The sequence below is a fragment of the Dioscorea cayenensis genome, unplaced genomic scaffold (genome assembly GCF_009730915.1).
Source record: "Dioscorea cayenensis subsp. rotundata cultivar TDr96_F1 unplaced genomic scaffold, TDr96_F1_v2_PseudoChromosome.rev07_lg8_w22 25.fasta BLBR01001845.1, whole genome shotgun sequence".
Taxonomy (NCBI): domain Eukaryota; kingdom Viridiplantae; phylum Streptophyta; class Magnoliopsida; order Dioscoreales; family Dioscoreaceae; genus Dioscorea; species Dioscorea cayenensis.
Window position 1 is genome coordinate 59,949 of NW_024088236.1, and position 26,223 is coordinate 86,171.

General features: G+C 34.3%; 1 protein-coding gene and 1 long non-coding RNA gene across 2 annotated transcripts; one reads left to right on the top strand and one right to left on the bottom strand.

Annotated features, from left to right (window-relative positions):
• The first annotated feature begins 5,211 nt into the window (after positions 1–5,211).
• On the top strand, positions 5,212–6,708 carry LOC120257081. Its single transcript, XR_005535510.1, has 4 exons — positions 5,212–5,760; positions 5,853–5,957; positions 6,047–6,124; positions 6,434–6,708. It is a non-coding gene; the product is annotated as an uncharacterized LOC120257081 (long non-coding RNA).
• Positions 6,709–8,468: 1,760 nt separating this feature from the next.
• On the bottom strand, positions 8,469–13,426 carry LOC120257076 (probable pre-mRNA-splicing factor ATP-dependent RNA helicase DEAH5). Its single transcript, XM_039264700.1, has 2 exons — positions 10,120–13,426; positions 8,469–9,221 (listed from the first exon to the last, which is right to left on the bottom strand). The coding sequence occupies exons 1-2, from the start codon at positions 13,245–13,247 to the stop codon at positions 8,828–8,830; spliced, it is 3,522 nt and encodes a 1,173-aa protein (XP_039120634.1). The 5' UTR covers positions 13,248–13,426; the 3' UTR covers positions 8,469–8,827.
• Positions 13,427–26,223: the final 12,797 nt, after the last annotated feature.

Below are 26,223 nucleotides of genomic sequence, written 5' to 3' on the forward strand. Positions count from 1 at the left end.
AATTTTTATTAAAATAATATATATTATGTTTAATATATATATAATAATTAGAAATGTCATATATAAAGACCAAGAGAAACATAATGGAAAACATGGACTAGAAGCCAATCCATCTTTTTTAATACAATCATTAAATTTAAAATTCTCTATTTATCATTCTTTTAAATTAATTACATGTTAAATAAATTTAATTACACAATAATTATTTCAACCATAAACAATTATTTCAAAAATTCTCTCTTTACAAACACAATCGATGAGGACAAGATGGCAAAAACAAAATAGTCTTTTTGTGATTATTTTATATTGATTTTCCTTGTCTATGTGTTGATATAATAATGAGGCGATCTCAAAATTTAAGTCTTGAAAATATTTGATACTAATTAAATATAAAATAGGTAGTTAAATAAAAAAGATATATAAGAAATTGTTATCTAATATTTTCAACATCTCATATAAAAGTCGTGAATTTTTATTCAACAACATTTTCCAAATTTGCTTCCAATATTATCCCAATGATCTCCCAAGATTGGGATAGTAAAATCTTAATTACCTTTTATGTTTACTCAAGCTTAGCTTAACATCACTTTTTACAATTGATACTAAAAACCTGTGTCAAAGTATGCTTTAATTTTACAATTAACAATTCATCTAATTTATAATCATCCCAGCAAATGTTAGATATTTTAGGTACAATTATTAAATAGAGTTAGATAAATTAAAAAAAAAAAAACTCATGAGACTAATGAGTAGAGTAAACACGCCTTAAATAAAGGAGAATTTGTCTAATCTTACATACCCACCGCATTCTTGGTGAGCTACATGGATGCTCACCGAATAAGAACAAGTTCACTCTAGTCATATACAAACTATCGAAATTTATTGGACTTTGCTGAAAAGATGTAAAATAAAATAAAATAAAATAATTTAAATTAAAGGTAAAATAATAATTTTAGAAGTCAAAGAATATTGAGATATTATTTTAAAAATCTAAGAATTTAATGAGTTGCTTAAAATCAGAAACACCTAGAGGTTTGTTTTTGGACCACTAGGTAGTTTTCCTAAGTAATGATCAACCATAAACCATGGAAAGGTTATTGCAAGTAATGCATTGTTTCCAATTTCAATGTTGATACATTGTACCTTTTTGAGCATTTCACATGCAAGATGCACCTAAAATTGTGTACCTCTGTCTCGCGGATAAAACAATGGTACATTGTGCAAGTTTGATACTTAGCACATATGAGAACATGTCTGTATTTGGAGAAAGGGTAGATGTGTAAAATAAATTTATTATACATATATATATATATATATATATATATATATATATCTTTGGTTGTCTGATTTGGATTAAGACAGGAACTAACAAACACCCTAGTAGTTTTTTATCTTTTTTGTGTTTGAGAGGTTTTCCAATAAAAAAAAAATGTGAGAGACAATTCCATATGTTTGATTTGGAGTTTATTTCACAACCTCCGAAACAAATAATTTTTTTAAAAATAAATTTAAATAATTAAATATTCATAATATTATTGGGTTAATTTTATGAATAGTCACCCAACTTTGCTTTTTTCATTTCAATCACCTAACTTCAAAACATATCAAGTAGTCACTCAAGTTTTTAAAAAGTTCACCGGGCAGTCACTAGAGGATTTTCGGTAAAAAAAAACCTACGTGGCAACCAGAAAGTCTAACTCATCCAACTTATGTCCACATTAGCAAGCACTATTCTCTGTCCACGTCATGATGATAACCTGAGTCAGCAAGAAAAAGGACACATTAGACAACTTTCCCTTTCTCCTTCTTCTTCTTGGCTACCCTCATCTTCTTCTCGCCAATGGTCTGGAGTGTTTTTGAACCCGTGATTGAAGCTTCATCTCTGACTATATGAACCGGTGATGTAGAGGAAAAAAGCGTTGTCTTCATCTGTTAAAGAAAAAAACAAATCACACACAATGTCGATCAATTAGGAGATCCGACAAGCTGGGGAGGAGCCGCCGGAGTATTGTAAGGAAACCCCAACTTTGCTTCTAGTTTCTTTCTTATTTGGTTTTGTAGAATTGCATTCCAATGTAGATTAGGAGTTAGGGTTTGGAGTTTGATTTAGGGTTGTCACTTTCAAGAGTTAGGGTTTATTGTTTGTTGTTAGATGTGGATTTTGTACAAAACGTGGATGTTTTCTAAGTGTTAGATTGTGAATTGTTTTCAGATGGAACACCATTCAAATATAATATGTGGGATATTCTCATATGTGGAATATAACTTGTGTGAATGCTTGTGGTCCTAGGTGGACCAGAACCTAAAAAATGTTTTGTGGTCCATAAATGAATTATTTTTATTGTATATAAACATAGATTAGCTAAGATATATTGTTGGCATTTCATCTGAAGATTTATTGCATTTACCTTCTTTCCCTACTTGGTTTATTTTTCTGCTCATGATTTTTCCAATGTAGATGAATTTCCAATGATATCTCTTTCTTGTGTTTGTATCGTACTTAAACATATAAAGGCATCATTATTGAGAACATGTTTGTATTGTAATGTAAAATATAAGTGCAACATTAATTTTTGCCATAGGTTATTTTTTTGTTTTGTTTCTTTTTTTCTTGATGTTCAACTACAATGTCAGAACCTTAAGAGGCATGTGAGTTAGTTTTAGAGTTAGTTTTAGGGATTGGTGTTCAAAATTGTGATTGTTTCCCTTACAGTTAGGGCAGAACAATAACTATAAAACTTGTGTGTTTTATTTCAATACCAACAGCAGAGCTGTTCTCCATTAAGGTGCATTACACAATAGGGGGTGTAGAAAAGCTGGTTGGATTTGTGGATTATTGTTGTGTAGATCAAATTTCGAAAGTTGAATTGTTGTCGATGGGCAGGAGTCTTATGTTAGATGTACAATGTTGCACCATATGGTGGCTGGATGTATATAATGGAACCAAAGGAATTAAGAGAGATTAAAAATGACCTAGATGCACTTAATATGGCCATGGTAGTAAATTCCAATAAGGAGGTCTGTAAGTTCATTCGGAGTGAACAAGATGTTAGTGATCAAGATGGATCTAGTGGAGTCAATACAAGGGGTAGCAGAATGAGCAAGAATATTGATGACAAAGTAGATAATGTGAAGGAAAAGGAATCAAATGAAGTAGAAGATGTAGAAGAAGAAGAAATTGATCTGGAAGATACACTTATTGGAATGGATGGTAAAAGGAAAAATGATGGAGAAGATAGTGATTTGCATGATTCTGATTATAATTTCAGCGATGAGTCAGAAGAAGAACCTATGGAGGCCATTGAAACAATTAGGGATATGGTTCATATGGAAAAAGAACCTCATGAACACACTAGAAGGTAAATTTTTCCAATGAGTACTTAAGTTTGGCCTTATATCAGTTTGAGCACTAACTTTCAATTGTTATCAAGATGAGCACCAAGTTTTAATTTCATTTCTCTGGTGTACTAATTGGGGATTTTCTGTGGATTTTTGGTGATGTGGATGTCGGAAAGCTTGCGTGGATGCCCTAGGTCCATGTCACTGACTCGCCAGCTCAGCTACTTAACCAATGTGGTGTTTTTTTGTCCACGTAGGATGTACACATCACTATTGTACATCCTACGTGGACCAAAAAAAGCCACATTGGTTAAGTGGCTGAGTTGATGAGTTTGTGACGTAGAGCCAAGGCATCCACGCAAGCTTTCCGACGCTCACATCACTAAAAATCCACCAGAAACCCCCAATTACCCCACCGGAGAAATGAAATTAAAACTGATATAAGGCTAAACTTAGGTACTCACTGGAAAAATTTACTCACACACTAGCAGGGTGCATATTGAGTTAGACTATGCTGAATCTGATGACTTGGATTCCTGCTCATCAACAGATGAAGATGAATTAGTATCAAGAAAGCCTAAATACTCAAACTTCAATGAAGAATGTGACATGAAAAATTCTCAATTCAAAATAGGAATGAAATCCAGAAGCTTCAAACAATCCAAAGATGCTGTTAAGAGCTATGGGATAAAGAATAGGTATGTATCGGCATTTAAGCCCAATTCCAAGAAAAGGTGTTAAGCTATCTGTAAGAGGGGCTGCTCATTTTATTTATGGGCATCACCAATGGTGAAGGATGGGAGTACAATCCAGATAAAATCAGGGAAATTGGAGCATGAGTGTTCAAGGGATCACTGTAATAGGCATGTGAATGCAGACTGGATAGCAAGAAGTTATTTGGAACAATTTAGATATGACCCTGCATGGAAAATATCTGGCATCATCCAGGCTGTCAAGACAAATCAAGAGGTTCACATCAGTAGATTAGTGGTTTACAGGGCAAAATGTGCAGCACTCAAGTAAGTAACACACTCTATCTAAAATATTTTCAATAACATCACATTGTTCTCACATAGTACTTGTGTATATTTAATTTGTGTATATTTAACTTATCTAAATGAGGTTCTTCCTAACTTGTATAATTTGTTTGTTGATGTTCTGCTGACCTAATGTTATTATTTTTGCTATATGGAAGGATGTCTAATTTATTTGTTGATGTTCTGCCCACCATTGTTATTACTTTTTCTATATGGAAGTTTGTTTAAGTATTTTGTTGTTGTTTTCCCAACATTGTTATTATTTTTGCCATAAGCTTGTATAATTTGTTTGTTGATGTTCTGCCCACTATTGTTGTGATCCTTATATGGAAGCTTGTTTTTTGATGGATTATTGTTGCTCCTCATTACATTGTTGTTCAGTCTAACAATCTTGTTTTTGTTTTTTTTTTCCATTCCCCTTTTAATCTGCTTGTGATGGATGACATGTGTGTCATTTATATAAAACCTTAGGGTCTAATGCCCGCAATTGAAGAGTTATTCCCCAATTGTGAACATAGATACTGTGTAAGGCACATCCACACCAATTTCAAAAAAACTTATAGAGGAAAGGCCTTGAAAGACTAGTCCAACATTCCTTCATATGAGAAAGCCATGGAACAATTAAAGGATATGTCTCAAGGTGCCTTTGAATACTTGAAAAAAATAGACCCTCATCATTGGAGTAGGTCTCTTTTCCAATCCAAGTACAAGTGTAACATACTACTTAATAATATGTGTGAATGCTTTTACAGTCAAATTCTCAAGGCTAGGGTTAAAGGCATAGTAACCATGAATGAGATCATAAGGACCGCATTAATGGTTAGGATTTAAAAAAAAAAAGGATGATATGCAAAAGTGTCAAACAGACCACTGCCCTAAAGTACTAAAAAAACTAGAAAAACACAAGCAGCTCAGTTGGCCTTATAATACCATTTAGTCCGGGGAGACAATATCAGGTTGTAGGTCCCGATGGTCAATTTGTGGTGGATAAGGATTGGGCTACTTGTTCATGTAGGAAGTGGGAACTCTCAGAGATTCCTTGTAGCCATGCCATTTCGGTCATCTATTACAAATTTACAATAGAGACAAACCATAAAATTTCTTAAATGACTACTACAAAGTTAGCACATTCTTAGATAAATATAGACACATATTGAACCCCACCTAAGACAGACAATGTTGGCCAAAAAGTAATCAAGGTCCAATGATGCCACATGACCCAGTGCACAAGAAAAGAGGTAGGAAGACTATGCTAAGAAGAAGGGAGCCAAGTGAGGAGACCAGTGGCTTCAAACATGGTAGAGTCACCAAAAAAGGGATTTCCATGAAGTGTTGTGTTTGTGGTCCTAAAGGACACAATAAAAGGCATCATAAGGGAAGCCAGGTGAGTCTCTGTTATGCATATCTTCAATATGTTATGTTATTATTACAATTCTGTATGCTGGTAATTTCATAGTTTTCACCTGTATGTTTTAGGTTATTGATGGAATCATAGGTGAGCAAGAACATCAACAACTAGTTCAAGCAACAGATCCTATGGATACAGTTGATCCCCAGGTTTTGTAGTCACATTTTGAAATGGTGAGTGAGGTTTAGTATAGTTAAATTATCTAGCATTATGTCTCACATGCCTTCTAGAGTTTTTTTATGTCAATTAAATGCTCAACCAGGTTGACATTTTAGTTGGAGCTAATCAGCAAGCAGGAAACATTACACAGGGCCAGAATGTTAGAGAACCACTGTCACAGGTAAGGGTCATTGTAGGCTAGTGTAGGGCTTAATTTTGCTCATCATCATTATCCTTTTCTCACTATTCATTATTTTCTTAATTTATTCAGATAACTAATGAACCTAACCAAACCATGGGTTCCCAAGTTATATTAACTGAGAATAATATAAGCCAAAAATTGACTATAATAGGATCCAAAGGCATAACTAGAAATAATGCAGCATGGACATCTGAATTAGGTTAGTGATAGTGCATCTAATTTAATCTCTATTGTAAGTGTAATGATGAAATTACTGCAAATTAATGTTGTTCCAATTTTAATACATAGGTGCAGCAAACTACAAAGGAGCCAATAAACAAAAATTCTACAAGAATTACTGCTAGGAATCCTTTCTTGAGAAGTCGAGGTAGACAAAAGGACAATGAGGACAGATCTAAAGAAGGAGATCTCAGTAGAAGGAAGAGGAATTGGGTTCTCCCAGGAACTTCCACTGTTGGAGGTGCTAAATATGGAAGGAAGTGAAAAAATAGATAGTCGACAAATCTAAAACTTTTGTATTTTGTGGTATTTAGCTGGAGATCTTCATAAACCACTCTTTTGCATTTTATGGTATTTTGCTCTGTCATGTGTGAATGAGATGCATTCATCTAAATGCAATTATTCAATTTTGTATTGTGTTGCTGAAGATCTTCATAAGACAAATATGTAAATTATGCTTTTGTAAATGCAGTTATGCAATTTTGAAATTGGCTAACAAACTTCAGACCAAAAATTTGTATATTTTGGTTTGTTATATATGAATTAGTTGACGGCTGACAACCTCAAACAAACTACAGATGAAAATGGATTTGTATACTTCTGGTGAATGAAAAATTTTCCCAGCTTTTCCCTTGATAACAACAATTGTTTACTACCATCTTGTATGCTCAAATCACAGACATCTGCTAATAGCCAAGTTGTGTTAAACTATTGCATTGATATTTAGACCATGTCCGAGAATAGCCAAGTTGTTGCCATTAGTGGATTATTAAACCATGTATGTAATCCATTTGCAAAAAAAATTGGTTTCTTGCTCTGCAAACGTTACAATTAACCGAAAATACATATTACAATGAACTCAATATTAACAATTAAATTCTGAAGAAATCAAGCTAACACAAAAGGAAAACATCTTCTATTGGGTACTAGGGCATGTCTCTGCAAACTCGTAAAGCTTCAACCGGATCTTTCAGGAAAATCATCTTCTCTTGGGTTCTCGTTGAATATCTGCAACATTCCTGGTGAGATTATGCTATCTTCACAAGGCTTCGTCAACCAATGCCTAGGCTTGGGAGAGCTGGAACTCTCCATAACATTGGTGAGAAGAAGATGAGGGTAGAGAAGAAGCTGACGTGTTCTTCTCTTGCCGACTCAGCTTATCATCATGACGTGGATAGAGAATAGTGCTTGCTGATGCGGGCATAAGTTGGCTGAATCAGATTTTTCGGCTGCCACGTAGGTATCCTCTGGTGACTGCCCGGTTAACTTTTTAAAAACTTGAGTGACTACATTGATATGTTTTGAAGTTGGGTGACTGAAATGAAAAAAAAGGCAAAGTTGGGTGACTATTCATATAATTAACCCAATATTATTCACATCCACAAGTTTTACTCCATAATTTTATGTAATATCTCATTTTCTTTTTGGTATTTTGCATAAAGAGTTAAGAAAAGTAAAATGAAGGGGCTTTTGCAGGTGTACCCTAAAAAATTTTGAAATTGCATATTTGCCCCTAAATAAAAGTTAATTACATACATACCCTTGAATAATATACATAATTACGTATATACCCTTGGGGTTCAAATTAGTTGAAAAACCATCTATTAACAAACAACAAATATATAAAATTACCATTATACCATTGCATATATATCCTTGAAAAGTTTTTTTTTAAGTTGTACAAGGGTTATTTTGGACCTTTTGTATATCTTAATCCAAGTTATAACCATAGTTAATCAAGTTTGATTACCGGAATCTAACAGTAAGGGCATATCCGCAATTACCTATATTTTTCAAGGGTATATATACAATTATGTTTTTTCGAAGGGTAAATATATAATTATAGAACTTTTGAGGGATTTATAACCAATTCTCCCTAAAATGAATATGTATATCCTAATGTGAAAGTTGAGTTCACATATGATTATTTCAAGTTTGCATATGATATGCCAAACACCTCACATGATAAAAAGTGAAAAAAATGTAGATGTGTATTTAAATATTTTATAATAAAAATTATTTGATCAAATTTAATTTAATTTCAGGTAAGAAAGAATTTTATACATTTGGATTTATATTATTCCAATGAGATAAATGCATCCGGTTAAAACTAAACATGTATCATTCTTTCTTCTCAGGGAAAGGCAATAGAACATTTCTATTTCAAAAACTGGAATAATTCTACCCCATTACAAGGTAACTAAAAGATACAGACCATTTGCCACTCAATATACAACTTCCCCTTCTGATCATTCATTCTTTACAGCCATTTTCAATCTGCCCATAAATGGAGATCCTAATGTTGAATGTTGACGCTTCGCCATGCCGATCTCCTCGTCAACATTTCTAAAGCTTCTTCAAAACAAAACTTGCAAAGATCACACGTCAAAACCGATCTCCAGGCCTTTTTTTCTGCCGCAAGCTTAAACAAGTTAGCTCAATATACATAATAATACGATTTGGTCAAGCACGACGTTTGCTTAATCGCCAGGAATTTGGTTCATGGTATCGGTCGTATAAGGGTTCAATGCGCTCTTGCCGCTTGCGCTTGCTCATTTTTGTAGGATCTGCAGCTTTGAAAAATCTCGGAGCGAGTTCTACGAGCCATTTGGGGTCGATAACGGTAACTTCACGCATGTACTCTTTTGTAGTCATCACAAGTTCATGATAGATAACCCAATCAGGTTGCCTTTGGAAAAGAGCACTGCTGGGATGAATGTAAACTGCCTGGTTCTCTACTATTGTCCTGTAACCTTCCTGGGGGTCTTTCCTAGCTGCGTGGAAGAAGAACCCGGCGGCTATTGCTTTCCGAATCTTGGTAAAATTTTTACCAGCGCTGACAACATCGAGCTTATACCTGAACAAAACAGATGGTTTGTAGAAGTTAGAGAAAAAATCTTGCTCCACATTAGGTAATAGATAGTAGCATATTACCAGTACTTGAAAAATAAAATTACTTCAAGGCAGATTGAATTCCATCTCACGGTTTAATAATAAATATTGCCAATAGATATCATCATCATGCAATTTTAATGCAATTGTATGAACCCCTACACATTTATAATATCTAAAATATCTGTTTATTAAGCCTGGACAAACAATAGTATAAATGGATAACACTTTTCAACTTTGGCCAAAATTCTGAATGTAAAAAAGTTTGCATAGCTCTAACCAAAAGCTTGTAATGTTATAGCCTTTACTACGATAAAACTTAAATTGGTGATATTCCATTTAGAACTCCAAGTCTTCAGTGAATAATGTAATGAAATTCATTCACTTCTTTTCTAGCTCCTTATAACTCATAAAAAACTCAAATTTATAAAATCCTAGAGTAGAAAAAGAATGCATAAAAGCTATGAAGAATGGGTTCATCCTGCAGACCAGACATACACTTCAAAACAATGTATCCATTGGCCTAACAGTGAAAATGAACAACAAACAGGAAACCCAAGCTGCCATTATCCCATACATCTATTTAAACAAGTATATCTATCACTCAAATGAAGGAAAAATACAGGGAGAATATCCAAGCAAATTTGAACAATATGAAACAAGTAACTGAAGTGAATATGAGATGTCATTTTTATATCTAAAATAATATCTACAAGATGCAAATCAGAATTTAGTCACTCTAGCCCAAAATGTTCATGCAACCATGAAATAATCATCTCATAAAAACATGTATAAAAATACATAAAGAAATTAACTGGATGTATATAAGGAAAAGCAAACACAACATGATAAGTTTCACTCACCTGTCCATGATGGTAAGGAGCTGCTTTCTAACATCCTGTGCCCTCCTAAGAGAACGAGATTGCACAAAATTCTCGAAGCACCAAGGCCCAGAAAAATTTTTAGCCTTCCAAGCCTCATAAACAGCAAGCAATGTTAAATGGTCTCCTTCAGGTTGGAAAAATTTGGCTCTTTTCTGATCTGCTTGTGCCTGTTTCTCCCTGGGCCTGTAAAAGATATTCCCTGTCTGAATCATTGCAATGATAGTCAGGATCTCATCGCTGCAGCCTAGGTCTACACTAGCAAGCAGCATCTTTGACAATGGAGGTTCAAGTGGGAATTCAGCCATTTTCCTGCCCAATTTTGTGAGAAGGCCTTCTTCATCCAAAGCTCCTAGACTGTACAGCTGCTCCATAGCAGATATAAGTGCTTGAGGAGAAGGAGGATCCATAAAGTCAAAAGATAAAAGATCATTTATCCCCATAGCTTTCATAGTAAGTGTTGTTGTGCCAAGGTTAATTCTCTGGATCTCTGGAATAGTGGTAGGTGACATTTCATTTCGATATGCACTCTCTGTGTAGAGCCGATAACACTTTCCAGGCCCCGTACGTCCAGCACGCCCTGCTCGCTGTTTGGCTGATGCTTGTGAGATTGGCGTAATAACAAGGGAATCAAGCCCTTGCTTTGGGTTATAAACATTCTGCTTTGCAAATCCAGGATCAATAACATAATATATCCCATCAATAGTCAAAGAAGCCTCAGCAATATTAGTGGCAACAACAACTTTCCTCTTCCCAGGTGGGGCTGGATCGAAAATCCTCGATTGCATTTCACTTGGTAGAGCACTATACACAGGCAAAATAATCAATTCAGGTACATTCTTCCCCAGACCTTTCATTCTCTCATAGAGAGACTGACAAGCATGGTCAATCTCTTCTTGCCCTGTCAAGAAGAGAAGGATATCACCTTCAGGTTCTGTCAAGTGGATCTGCAGCACAGTGATCAAAGCTGCATCTAGATAATCACTTTCCGGCTGTTTTGTGTAGAGTATCTCAACAGGAAATGTTCTACCCGGAATGGTGAAAATGTTGCAGTTAAAGAAGTACCCAGAAAATTTCTCAGCATCAAGTGTGGCAGAAGTGACTATCAACCGAAGGTCAGGCCTCCTCTTTACCAACTGTTTTAGCAGACCAAAGAGCACATCAGTGTGAATTGTTCGCTCATGAGCTTCATCCAGCATAACAACTGAGTATTGAGAAAGATTCTCATCAACCAAAATCTCCCTCAGCAACATACCATCTGTCATGTACTTGATCACTGTCTCTGGTCCAGTGCAGTCTTCAAACCGAATAGCATAACCGACCTCCTCACCCAACCGGCATCCAAACTCCTCCGCCACTCTCTTTGCAACAGACATTGCTGCTACTCTACGAGGCTGAGTACATCCAATCTTACCCTTTGTAGTATACCCTGCTTCAGCAAGATACTGAGTCACTTGTGTTGTCTTCCCTGAACCTGTCTCACCAATCACAACTAAAACTTGATTATCATGCACAGCTTGGACCAACTCTTTCTTCAGCTTGAAAATCGGAAGGCTCTGCCTTTGGTCCTGTATTGACAACTTGGATCTCTGGCCAAAGGTCAAAGCTTTCCCATAAGCATCTTTCTTCCACTCAGGCATATCGTAGGCTGACAATCCAACACCCCTCAGCTCTTGAGCAAGATGCCGCTCACCAGTCTCAGGCATAGGGTCCTCCCACGGTCGATTGAGGTCCTTCGGTATTGAATCCAGCATTGTCCTCTGCTGCTGCTCTCGGACCTCCCTCCTCTCTTTAATCAAAGCAGATTGTAGTGCCGCTGCCCTGCTCAATGAACCTTCTGGGTTCTTAAAAATCTTAACAGGGGACATGTCAATTGAGAACCGGCTTTGTCCATGCAAGAATGCAGGCTCATCTTCATTCAATTCAATCTCGAGCTCCTCCTCAGCACCTTCATCCTGATATAGCATCCCATCCCCATCCTCATCAAACATTGGATACTCTCTCACATCCAGAACCCCGGCAGCAATCAGCTGCTTGGCCTCCCACCTCTCAGGTGAGCTCATCCTTTTCAATGGTCGCCTGGATGGCACAGTCTCATCCTCTTCTGTAATTGTAATCCCAGAAAGCCCCGTCCTTGTTCTCGGCCCCCGACTCCCATCAGAAGGGTTTGCCCTGAAAACATCATCCTCCGAGCTCTTCTTCATTGGCAGCAGATCCTTCCCAGAATTCTGATCAACATCCCTCATTGAAAAGCTGAGTTTCTGCCCCGAAACCGATATCACCTTCACAAACACAACCTGATCCCTCTTCACAACGTCCTTTGCACTGGCAACTCTCCGACTTGCCATCTGAGAAACATGAACAAGTCCTTCTTTTCCCCTGAAATCATTCAACTGGACAAAGCATCCAGTGTCCATTACCCGCGAGATCCTCCCTTTGTATACCTGATACAATTCAGGCTCATCCCCAATTCTCCGGCTAGGGTTTGTGGCACCATTTCTCATGTCTTCTTCTTCTTCATCGTAAGCGTTGGAATTCCTATGCCTACGATCCCTATCTCTATCTCTATGCTTGTCTCTGTCTCTATCCCTTTCTCTATCCCGATCTCGATCTCTTCGGTGATATTCTCGTTCCCGATCTCGATCTCGATCTCGATCACGATCACGGTCGCGCCTCCGGTCTCTATCCCGGTCTTCATGCTCACGGCCGCGCTCCTCCTCCGCTACCTTCACCTCAGCCTCGCGCTCGATCTCGAGCTGGATCCTCTTCGTGTGCTCACGGTCGTCAGGACGGGACAAAGCGGGGAAAGCAGAGGAGGATTTCTTCGAGGCATCAATTGAGGGGGTTTTGGACTTGGATTTTGGAGGAAGTATAGCATGGATGATGGTGAGCAGCGTGCGGACGAAGTAGTCTGGCATCTCGGCACCGTTCTCCTTAAGCTTCACGTCGAACTCCTCCACCGTCTCCGACTTCCGGCCAAGCTCAGTGATGAACTCGGCGAGGACCTTATCACTGCATCCGACGTGAGATTCAAGCTCCGTGCAGACCTTGGAGACGAGCGAAAGATACTCGAGCTTCTTCAGACCATCTCCGGCGTCGATCTTCGCCATTGGTGGCTTGAGTTCGGCTCGCTTGCGGTTGTAGATCACCGGCGGCGAATCGGAGGCGATGGCTTCAGCGGGAGGGAGAGAAGCGCGGCGGCGATGCCGTGAAGAGGAAGAAAACAACCGCAAAAATTAGGGTTTCCACTTTCGAGGATTTGGTAATATTTGCATCAAACCCCTTCTAGAATATGATTTTCACTACTTAACCAAATTTAAGTTGAAGGTGATGATTTATTTATTTATTTATTTATTTATTTATTTATTTTGTTCGAGAAGGTACTCGGAAATTTAACTAATTGTGCACATACCATTAATAATTCTAAATATGGCACATGCGCCGTTAAAATTTATTTATTTATTTTTATTTATTATATAAATATTAATTTTATTTATATTTCTAAACTATCTAGGACCGTTTGGTTCGCGGTAATATAAAAAAATTACCACATAAAATATTATCACGTTTGGTATTGCACCGATGGTAATGTGGATGGTAATATCACATTGTCAACTTATAAATATTACCAAGAAAGTGGTAATCCTATTACCACCAAATTTGGTGTCTATCTCGAATTACCATGGTAATTTTATAACTTTTTATATTTTAACAAATTGATTATCATGACAACCAAACACGGTAATGAACTATTCCTGGTAATAAGAGTTCCCAACCAAACATTGTTATATTAAATTACCGCAATATTCTCAACTATATAACATTCTCACTCATATTATCATGTCATTACCACGAACAAAACGGCCCCCTAGTGTTTTAATGTGTATAAAGTAAAAAGTTGGAGTGAAATTTTTGGGAGGGTACTCAACCATGGCGAATTATCAGTTTGGGGTACAAGCTTTAATTTGTATCAAAATAGATCTTCATCTTTAATTTCATTTCACCGGTTGGGTATCCGAGTAACTCCGGCCATATTTTAATGACGTAGCGGCCAGGAAATCCTCTTCCTCGTCAAACTGTCCCTCACGTGACTTGTTAACCCCTGGCTCACGTGTTGGAAAAGCTGTGCAATGGTCGGCATCACCCGTCTCCTTTCCCTTTCTGAGCCCTTTCCCCTTCCGAGAAACACACCTCACAAGTAGAGGGTTTCATCTGTTTTTCCTAACTTGGGGCCTCGTGAGGGAGGAGTAGCTCACTATCGGTGGCGAGGAAGAAGAAGTGAGTGCACACCTTGAAGATGGCATTTAATTGGGAAAGAAGACGGGAGGGAGATGAAGCACCAGATTACTATGGGTCCTTTTTCGGAAACCTAAATCAGTATTGTGATTGCATCGTGATTGCATTGTGATTGCGCACTCTAAATACATTATTGACCTAAACCAGTAACTATGTGATTGCATTGGGTTCATCTTAAATTTTCCCAATTTTCCAATGATTTTATTTTATTTTTTTAATCTTTTATTTGTCTCCGAATGTAGTTTATATGAATGCATTGTGTTCATTTGAAATGGATGTGATATGGAGTAGACAATGGCAATGCCTGTTTTTTTAATTTTTATTTATCTTTGAATATAGTTTCTGTGAATGTAGTTTATAAAAAAATAAAATAAAAGAACAGAAGAAGAACCTTAAGTTTTTCCAATGCTTTAAATATGGTTCAGTGACATTTTAAATCAACATAAAGGCCCCTTTGTTTCTCTAAATGTAGATATGGTTTAGATGTAGATATGGTTTAGATATGCTTTAGATATGATTAATTTATGTTGTAGATATGACAATTGCTCTCTAAATGTAATTTATATGAACAAATTGTGTTCATATGATTTTTTGAATGCTTGGATATGGTTTTTTTTTTTAAATTAATCTAAAGTCTAAATGCATTGTGTTCATCTAAATGTAGTTTGTTTTTTTTTTAAATGTATCTGAAGTCCAAACATGTATGTTATATATTTTTATATATGCTTTACATTTTTTTATATATTTTTTTAATTGAAACTGCAACCATGTTGTTTGGATATTCTTCCAATTGCTCAATTTTAGATTTGAGATTCTTAGGGCTTATTATTGCTATGTACTTCTAGGTAGTTGTAGGTGTGAATATTTACTAATTATATAGTATCATCACTATAACATATAGTGACACCTAACTTATATTTGCTTTCAGTACCGACTACAGAGTTGTTCTCAATATGACTACATTATATTATGGGTGAAATTGAAGGCATGGCAGGTTATATAGATTATTGCTGTGCAGATCAAATGTCTAGATTAGAACTGACTTTTATGGCCACAAAATTTGGGTTAGATGTTCAAGGTTGTATTTAGTGGTCATTGAATACATCAGGTGAGGATAAAGGGTTAAAGGAGATAAAGAATGATTTAGATGCTCTTGTAATGACAATCTTTGTTGGGCCAAGTAAGGAAGTATGTGTCTATATTAAACTTTCTAGCATTAGTTTTGTTGATGGTGTGGAAGAAGATGATGGAGGAGGCAATGGTGATGGTGTGAAGGCAGAATAATTAACTAGGGTTCCATTATTGACAAATGTGGAAGAAGATGAAATTGTGGAGGATGCTGATTTGGAAGACATTTTTGGGGGGGCCAAGGTGAGGGGAAAACAATGGATGATGAGAATGAGTTTCATGACTCAAATTATAGGTTCAATGGTGACACAAATGTGGAAAAAGGGGAGAATGGTACAAGACAAATGGCAGAGGTAGAATTAGAAGGAGAAGCTATCGGAGTAGAAATGAAATGCTAGATATGAGGAACTACAATCATGCTCTTCAACAAATGAGGATAAGTAACTGTTTGCTAAGCCTAAATATGCTAAATTCAATGAGGAGGTGAACATGAAGGACCCATATTTTAAAATAGAAATGAAATTCCAGAGTTTTAAACAGTTGAGAAAGGCTATTAGAAACTATGGGATTAAAAATCGATATGTGATGAACTTCAAACCTAATAACAAAAAAATGCAAGGCATTATGTAGAAAGGACTGTCCCTTCTACTTATGGGCCTCTCCTATGGTGAAGGATAAGAGCACAATACAGATTAAGACTGGGCATTTGGAGCATGAGTGCACAAGAGACCATGTGAATAGGCATGCCAATGCACAATGGATAGCAAAGCATTATTTAGAACTGTTTAAGGTTGATCCATCTTGGAAAATTGCTAGGATCATTCAAGCTGCGAAGACAAACCATGAAATTTATATCAGCAGACTTAAACCCTATAGGGCAAAGAGTATTGCACAGAGTTACATGTAAGTCACTATTAAAATTTTGGTTTATGTTATACTGTCATAATATTTTAGATTGTAATACTCAATCTAATTTACACTCATTGTCTTAATCTTCTTGGGTTGTGTTTTGGGTGAAAGGCTCATTGATGGTGATGAGGAGTCCCAGGTGACAAGATTCCATGACTATAGACTGGAACTGTTGAAGACCCACCCTGGTTCCACCATCATTGTGAGCTGCAATGATGAAAGTCTATTTGAAGCCCTGTATGTTTATCTAGCTCCCTTACGGGAAGTGTTTTAGCAGGTTGTAGGCACCCTACTTTTTTTTTCCAATGTTTCTATTTGTTTGTCTAACTCTATTAATGGAATGTTGTTGACCAAGTTGTAGGCATCTCATTTTTGTGGATGGATACTTTTTGAAAGACCTTTATGGAGGCCAGTTACTCTGTGCTATTGGGATAGATGCAAATAATTGTATCTATCCCATTTGTTGGGCTATGGTAAATAAGGAGAACAAGGATAGCTGGAAGTGGTTCCTGCAGGTGATGAAGTTGATATTTTTTTATCAACTTTTTTGTTCTGCCATATTGACCCGTTCTTTCCTTATGTACTCATTTTTCTCCAGGTGTTGGCTCAAGATCTGTGGATATGACAGTAAACAATGGTCATTCATGTTAGACAAACAAAAGGTGAGTTTATTGCATTTAGGGTTTAACTTTCAACAATTAGGTTTTATTTCCTGCAATTAGGTTTTAATTTTCTGCATTTAGGGTTTAATTTCCAACAATTAGGTTTTATTTCCTGCATTTATGGCTTCATGCATGCAACTAGTGTCTAGGGTTGTGTCATAACTCTTATAATTGAAAGTCCTACAATTAGGGTTATGTTTACTACAACTAGTGTTTTATTTCCTGCAACTAGGGGTTTTTTTTCTTATTTCCTTTGTCACAACTCAATGGCACTTGAAAGTCCTATAATTAGGGTTGTGTTTATTGCTTGCCATTTAATGTAGTAAAATCCTGTTTTCACTACCTGCCATTTGTATTTATTATATGTTTTTAATATTCTATTTCTTACCATTCATGATATTTCTGACTTTGGTTTGTTAAGTTTTTTCCCTACCTTCTTTTTTACGTGGTTTTGGTTGGTGATAATGGTCAAATTTAATGAATTAGGGGTTAATGTTTGCAATTGCAGAGCTATTTCCATTCAATGAACATAGGTATTGTGTGAGGACCATTCACACAAACTTTAATAAGACATTTAGGGGCAAAGCTCTTAAGGATCAACTATAGGTTTGTGCCAGGGCTTCTTACCATTCTGTATTTGAGAAAGAGATGGAAATTTTGAGGGGAATGTCTGTAGGAACCTATGACTATATGCAAAAAATTGAGCCTAAGCACTGGAGCAAGTCACATTTCCAAAGTCAGTTTAAGTGTGACATTCTCTTAAACAATTTGTGTGAATGTTTTAATGGCAGTATCCTAGAAGCTAGGATAAAAGGTGTTATCACCATGAATGAGTTGCTTAGGACACAATTAATGAAAAGAAGTCAAAGGGAAGGGATACAATGAAAAAGTAACAACATTGCATTGCCCTAGAATACTGAAGAAACTTGAAAAATTCAAAACAACTTAGTTGATTTTATAACATAACCTAGTCAAGGGGTGATATAAATCAAGTAGTGGGTCCTGATGGCCAATTTGTAGTTGACAAAAAACATTGCACTTGTTCCTGTAGGAGATGGCAGTTGAGTAGGGTGCCATGTTTCCATTCAATATCTGTGTTATATTATAATAAAGAGAAGCATGAAAGTTACTTGGACAAATGTTACAAGGTTAGCACTTACATGGAAACATATAGCTACATACCATACCCAACACATGATAGGGATCTATGGCCTAGTAGTGACCACCCACCTATCATCCCACATGAGCCAGTAAACAAAAGAAGGGGCAGAAAAACATTGCTAAGGAGGAAAGATGTTGGTGAAGACATTGGCTTCAACAATGGGAAAGTCAGTAAGAAGGATGTCATGATGAAATGCAGCATTTGTGGCATAGTTAGACACAACAAGAGGTACCCTGGTGCTCAGGTGAGTGAGTTGTTTATGTTAACCACACATGGTCATAGAATTCTATTGCCTTATTTAATTATTATGCACTATGTTCAAGTGAAAAAATATTGTTCAAGTGGACAAATGCATTCTTGGACAAGTCAAGGTAATATTGAAAAAGTTGGTGCCACAACATCTACAACATCACATGCAGGTTTTCATCATTGGTCAGTAGTTATTGAAAATAAATGTTGTATGCATTACAATACTAGGTGATTTAATTTGTTACCCCTGGCATTGCAGGTCATTGAAATTCCTATTGAAATAGTCCATTATAGAACATCTTTGACAGGCCACACAAACATTAAAGGCTCACAAGGATCCTCTGTCACAAGTCAGTGTTTCTTTAACTAATTGCATTCTAGATTATTTTACAGTTTGTTTTAATTCTTAGTTGTTTTAGATGTAAATGGTCAATAACAATAAAATTAGTTCATTGCAATTAGTTGACTTAGGGCTTTACTTTAATACTGCAATTGATTTTTCATGACTATCAACTTTAATGTTCTTTAGTTTAACACTGCATGTAATTACAGAAACATTGCAGACAGACAATGTGGAAAAACACTCAGAAGGAACTCAATCAAGGATTCCAAAAGTGAGTACAAGGGGTGCGAAAAAAAGCAACCAAAGATGGAAAGGAAGATGTAGACAGACAACCTTCTTCAGGAACTCATTTGAATCCAATGGAGAGAAAAAAAAATGGGCTGACACAACTGTGACTGGGGTTGCATCCAAAGTGTCACAAAAGAAACACAAAGATTCTACAGAAGAGAGTAAAGCAGCAAATGCTGACAAGAGAAGGAGAGTGTGGGTACCACCGGGGGTTGGAGCATTTGCAGGTTAATTTGACATATTCAATAAGGAGACCTGAAGAATATAAGCCTTTCTTTTGTTAGTTGAGTATCTTTATGTATGACAGTGTATCTATTTAATCTTTTCTTTTGTTAGTTGGGTACCCTTCTATAGTACTTTGAGGCATTGTACTCAATGTTGTTAGTTGGTGCAGTTTGCACAAATTTTGTGTTTTGAAAATTTTGTACAATTGCATCTTCACAACTTGATTCATTTTGATGTATTTTCAATGCAGCATTTGCATTTTTTTGTAAAGATGTATTTTCAACTGGATTTCACAATGAATAGAATTTTTTCTAATGCAATACTATCATCATAAAAATAGTAATTGTTAACAGGTTCAATTGCTAGTTTTTTACATTGAACTGATGTAAATTGCCAGTTTCAGCAATCTATGAACATGTTTAATACTATCATCATAAAAATATAAGATTGATTCTTTTTCATCTGTGACATAGCAAGGGATAAAACTAACACCATTACTATATATATACATATATACATATTTGTAATACCCTAGAAGAACAAAATTCATTTTGATGCTTACATAACCATATAACATTAAATAGAATAAGTTTACCCTCCTCATTATTAAATAAAAATTTAAAAGTAAGTAGATATTATACATAAATTGTGATAATAATCTCCCTTTTAAAAAATTTAAAATTTCATTACCCATTAATGAATTGTTAAATTTGTTGCTGCTAAAAGACTACAACTGCATTACCATTACAAGAACTTCTATGAAAAACAAATTCATAAAATTGAACAACAAAACAAATTCATTCTAACACAACCTCAATTGAGATTACAGTGGAATACAAATATGACTAAATACAACTATGACTGTATTCCAACTCATAAAATGCACATCTACATACATGTAACTACAAGTCGGAGACAATTTAAATCTCAGTGCATTCTAAACAATAAAATCATCCACACAAAATAAAATTGAAAGAAAAAAAACTAGGGCTTGCACAATGCCATCTTCAACGGTGAGTGTCTACGACTGGATAAGTTTCGCTCACCAAAGATACTTGGCTGAAACCGCAGTGACAAGAATGGCGAGACCTTTTCTCACTATTTCTCCCTCATCGGAGAGCCATTGCCTGCAACTGGGTGTGTCGAGGGGTTAACGGGTCACGTGAGGGACAGTCTGACAAGGAAGGTTGCTGAGATGGAAACCATACGTGGCGAGGAAGAATGGACCATCCATGCTGACGAGGATTTCTCGGCCGCCACCTCATTTAGGGAGAGCATCGGCCAGTTCTGTAACCGAACCGAACTGAATTATCGGTTAACCGAACCAAAATATATTAAAAAAATAAGAACCGAACCAAATAAAGGTAAAAACCGAAATTAACCAAACCGAATTTTTTTCAGTTAGATTATTAACTGAAATTTGTTATTTAACCGAAATTATATAAAAAAAAAATTAAATGATTTGTAGGGCAATTAACTGAACTATTAATTCATAATTTTTTTTTATTCATCATTCTATTATTTTAGACTGATTATAACCTATTAAGTAACGGGCTTATAAATTAATCATATATAAATTATACAAAAACCTAACCTACATATATATTTTTTTTATTTTTATTTGTATAACATAATTCGGTTTGGTTTCGGTTAAACCAAATTTTTTTACAAAAAAACGAGCCGAACCGAATACCAAATTATCAATAGAATTAATACCAAACCAAACTTCTTATTTGGTTTGGTTTGGAATTGGTATTCGGTTTTTCTGAATAATGCTCATTCCTAACCGGTGAAATGGAATTAAAGATGGGGATCCATTTTGATACAAATTAAAGTTTGGACCTCAAAACTGATAATTCACTATAGTTGGGTACCCTCCCAAAAATTTTATTCTAAAAAATTGCCTTGTTATGAGTATATCTTCAATAAAACTAAATAGTTTGTATACATCTTAAAATTTGATTTGTTTGTATTTATACTCTTCTATTTTATATATGCTTTTAAAATACAATAATAATGTTATTATACATTAAATAAATAAATAATCTTTGAATATATATTTTTAAAATTCTAATGACACTTCAATTAATATTATTTAAATGGCATGCACAATTCTTTTTCTTGAGTGTGATGCTTAAAGCGTGAGTATAGTAATGAAGATCTCGTTAGAAATACCTTGTGACTATTTTAATAATTAAATGATTAAGATATTTAATTTTTATATGAGGTCTAACCCTTTTCCAATACATGGTTAAAACATAATAATAAAAAAAATGATATTTTTGAAGTGTTCCCCGTGTAAGAAAAAGAATTTTTGTTATAATTAATTTTTTTATATATTATTAACAATGAATTATTATATAAAAAATAACATAAATATTATAAATCTATAATGAATCCGAGATTCTAAGAAGAATAATACCAAAAAATTATTATTTGGTGAAGAAAAGCAAAGATTTCAATGTGTACAGTTATAATTTCTCATATATAAAGAAAAATGAAACATTAATGAAAAACAAGAGCTCAAGTTAACTTGGTTAATTAAACTCTCGTTACCCATATCTCTATTTACAATAATAATATATTCAGTATAAATAATAGTATTATTAAGATAATATTCTCTACATATTATGAATGTTCAAAATAATAATATACTAGACTTTTTAAATATATATAAATACAAACCAAATTCTCATGCTCTTTTGATTAATATAATACTAAATATTGATCAATTAAATAAATTTCAATGTGAAAACATTTAATTAAAGCGTTTCATTTCTCATATATTTCGTATACAAGAAACTATTGAATTAGAAACAGTAATTTAGCAACGGACTGGTTCCGTTGCGATTTAATAACCGATTAGAAACGGATTAGACCGTCCGTTACAATATTACAAACAAAATTTAGGACCGTTTCGAAATTTAAAACGTAAATGCCATCGGTGGCTAATCCGTTTCTATTTTAGAAACGGATAAAATCTTCGTTTGTAAAGTAATAACGGATTTCTAGTCCGTTTGTAAAATAGTAACGAATTCCTAGTCCGTTTGTAAAGTACCAACGGATTTCTAGTCCGTTTGTAAAATAGTAACGGATTATATATCGGTTTCTAAACATTAGCAACCGACTAAGATTCCGTTTGTAAAGTACCAACCGATTTCTAATCCGTTTGTAGAATAGTAACGGATTACGTATCGGTTTCTAAATATTAGCAACGGATTAATATTCGGTTTGTATATTACCAACGGAATCATAATCCGTTTGTAAAATAGTAACGGATCACATATCGGTTTCTAAAATCTAGTAACGGATTAAGATTCGGTTTGTAAATTACCAACATATTGGTCATCCGTTTCTAAAACTTAGCAACGGAGTTTGGTTCCGTTGGTAAATTAGCAATGGCCCCGAACTTCCGTTTGTGAAGTTATATTTTATTAAATAAAATTTCAGTTCTAGATGATTTGAATAAATTTATCCATATGTATAAATAATTTTTTTAATTGTAATCATGAAAGAATAATAATTTTTAAATAATTTTTATGAATATATATTAACTCCTTTTAGATATGATTAATGTTACAGATTATTAACTTTTTTTTATGAATATATTTTTTAGGATACAAAGGACAAAAATTATTAGGGACTTTTTTAATTACCATAATAAGTTTTTCAAACAAAATTAGAATATTTAGATTTTCTAAATGTATTGATTATTTCAAGAGAAAATGAATGTTAAAAAGATAAAATATACATAATTTTAGAAATAACAATTACAAACGGATACTATAATCCATTAGTAAATTACCAACGGATTTGTAATCCATTTGTAAAATAGTAACGGATTATATATCGGTTTCTAAACATTAGCAACCGATTAAGATTCCGTTTGTAAAGTACCAACCGATTTCTAATCCGTTTGTAGAATAGTAACGGATTATATATCGGTTTCTAAAATCTGTTTGTACAATACTAACGGATAAAATATCGGTTTCTAAAACTTAGCAATGGAGTTTGGTACCGTTTGTAAATTAGAAATGGCCCTGAACTTCCATTTCTAAAGTATATTTTATTAAATAAATTTTTGGTTTTAGATGATTATAATAAATTTATCCATATGTATAATATTTGTTTATAAATATATTATGGAGATACATATTTATAAAGATTGGGATTTAATAAATATTAGGTCAAGTAGTTTTAAATTTTGATTATATTTTTTGTAAATTTTTTTTTTGTGACAAATCAATTGAAGTGGTTATTATTTTTTGTTTAATTGTAATCATGAAAGAATAATAATTTTTAAATAATTTTTATGAATATATATTAACTCCTTCTAGATATGATTAATGTTACAAATTAGTAACTTTTTTTTATTAGTATATTTTTTAGGAATAAAATGACAAAAATTATTTGGGACTTTTTTAATTACTCAAGAGCAATAATTTTCTTAAAGATATATATGACAATAACTTAAATATAAACATAGCCATAATAAGTTTTGTTAATTACAAATTTTTTTAACTTTAATCATGAAATATTAATTTATATATTATTACTAATAAAGTTTAAGATAGATTCAATTGTTTGTTAATAAGTTGGCAATATATAAAATTATTAAACATATTATATATTTTTTGATTGAATGATTTTTTTTAAATATTTTAAATATTATAAATAATAATAATAATAATAACAATTGTAATAATAATAATATTATTATTATTATTTAATTATTTATCACAAACGGATCCATTGACCCGTTTGTACAGCACAAACGGATCCAGGATCCGTTTGTACAGCACAAACGGATCCTTGATCCGTTTGTCTTCAGACGGATCCGGATCAAACAGATCCGGATCCGTTAATCTATTTTCCTTTCCTTGCTACGTTTCTTCTCTCCAGATTATTAATTTTGAGCCCTAGCAATCAGGAGAAGCTCCTTCACTTCTCCGCTTCCGATTTCTCCAAATCTCCGGCGCCGCCACCATCGTCGCTTCCCTCACGGTGCACTCGTCATTGCCACACTTCGCCGAATCGCGTGTTCTCCTTGGGTTGGCGGAGCCGGAGCTCTAGCAACTCGCCATTGATTTCGATCAGGTAAAATCAAAACCCTAGCACTACAATGAAAAAAATCATGGAGAACTTGCTCTAGCAACTCGCCATTGATGTCTGTACGTAGCTCGCCATCGTGTATGTTTGGATTTGAAATTTCATTTGTGCTAATAGTTACATTGAATGGCATCATCTTTCATTCAAGACCTCTTGATATTGAAACATTCTACAATTTATTAGTGCTTGTCTTGTGGACACTTAGAGATATGTATGCCAGATACACATTTAATATATTGAATAATTCATGATCTTTCATGATCTCACATTCTCCATGTATATAGATATATCACTACTCTTTCAATCTCATCCAAGGACATTGTTTTATGTTTATTGCCCAAGAATCAATTCACGGCCACCCGCACGCACTGTCATGAACCCAATTTTCTTTTCTTGTATGAAACCTTGCTTTTTTTCATTCCATGAATGTGGTATTTTTTACTCTTTGTCCTTTTTTTTCTATAATTTGAGGAGGGTTAGTTTCTTGTTCTTTTCCTTATTCCTTTCTTGATACATAATAAACTTTACAAGACGTTTATCATCTCCTTCGGAATTGTTATCACTAACATGAATCGCCAAGTTGGTTACACTAATAAACTATGCAACTTTATTATTCTATCATAAGCCAGTTTGGAAGAAATTCATTTTGAAAAATCAATGATGAGAATGAGTTGATCCCTCAATCCTTCACTTTGCAAAGGAAAAAGTTACCATCCTTCTAATGTGAAGGTGGGTTCCCAAAAAATTCATTCCAAAATAAAAAATTTGAGAAGGAATTATAGGAAAAAGAGATATCCAATGGGAGAAAGTTTGACAGAAATAATAAGATAAAGGAACATATGATCTGCAATAAAAATATAACATTAAAATATTTTCTTTTTCCAAATATCGAAATGGGGAAGAACTTGTATTGAAGTAATTCATTAGGGTATTAGTGCACTTATCTAAAACCATGGAGGCAAAGACACACACAAGGAAAAAGAAGAGAGATATCTTACATAAAATTTGTTTGATTACATGAATTTGTTTCTATTACTGGTGCAACAATTAGAAAACAAGTTGAGATTGTAGTAGGCCATGGAGAGAATTTAAGCTCACTGATGACCCTTGATGACTTAATTAATCCACATAAACAATCAAATTTTCTATAAGATTTTGTTCTTTATCCCATGAAGAATATCCGACTTACTATTGTATATAGGTGTGTCAACTAACAATTCTAAGAGTGGTTTTTATTTTAATTTGAACAAGTATTGAAATGGAAGAAAAAGCTTTGAACAAATTTGTTTAAGAAAGAAGAGTATTAGGACAAGTGCATATTCCTTAGAATAAGATAGCGTCTTCTATATTGTACTAATTAAGAATGTTTCCATTGAATCCTTAGGTGAAGGAATAGATTCATCATCCCATTACAATATGATTAAGAATGAGAGAAAGCACTAATAACCTGTTTTGATATTTTTATTGAAATACCTATAAATAGTTTTTTACATTACTAGTTTATTGTTTTGAGGCACATATAGTGGAAGGGAAACCAATGGACAGTGTCTATGAATGGCCTACTCACTCTCTCCTTCAACAGATCTATCAGCCACCTTCACAACTGTCAAAGTTTCTACTCTAGATTAACATCATCATCTCAATCATCCATCCATTTAAGTTTTCAAATAAGTTCTTAAAATTTTTTTATTCAATTTCCCTCGATAAAACCAAAA

Bases quoted from the DNA above. Each gene is read 5' to 3' on its own strand.
- LOC120257076 (XM_039264700.1), bottom strand. From the start codon at position 13,247: ATGGCGAAGATCGACGCCGGAGATGGTCTGAAGAAGCTCGAGTATCTT. The intron at 9,222-10,119 runs GTGAGTGAAACT...TGTTTTGTTCAG, and splicing joins CTCCTTACCATCATGGACAG to GTATAAGCTCGATGTTGTCA.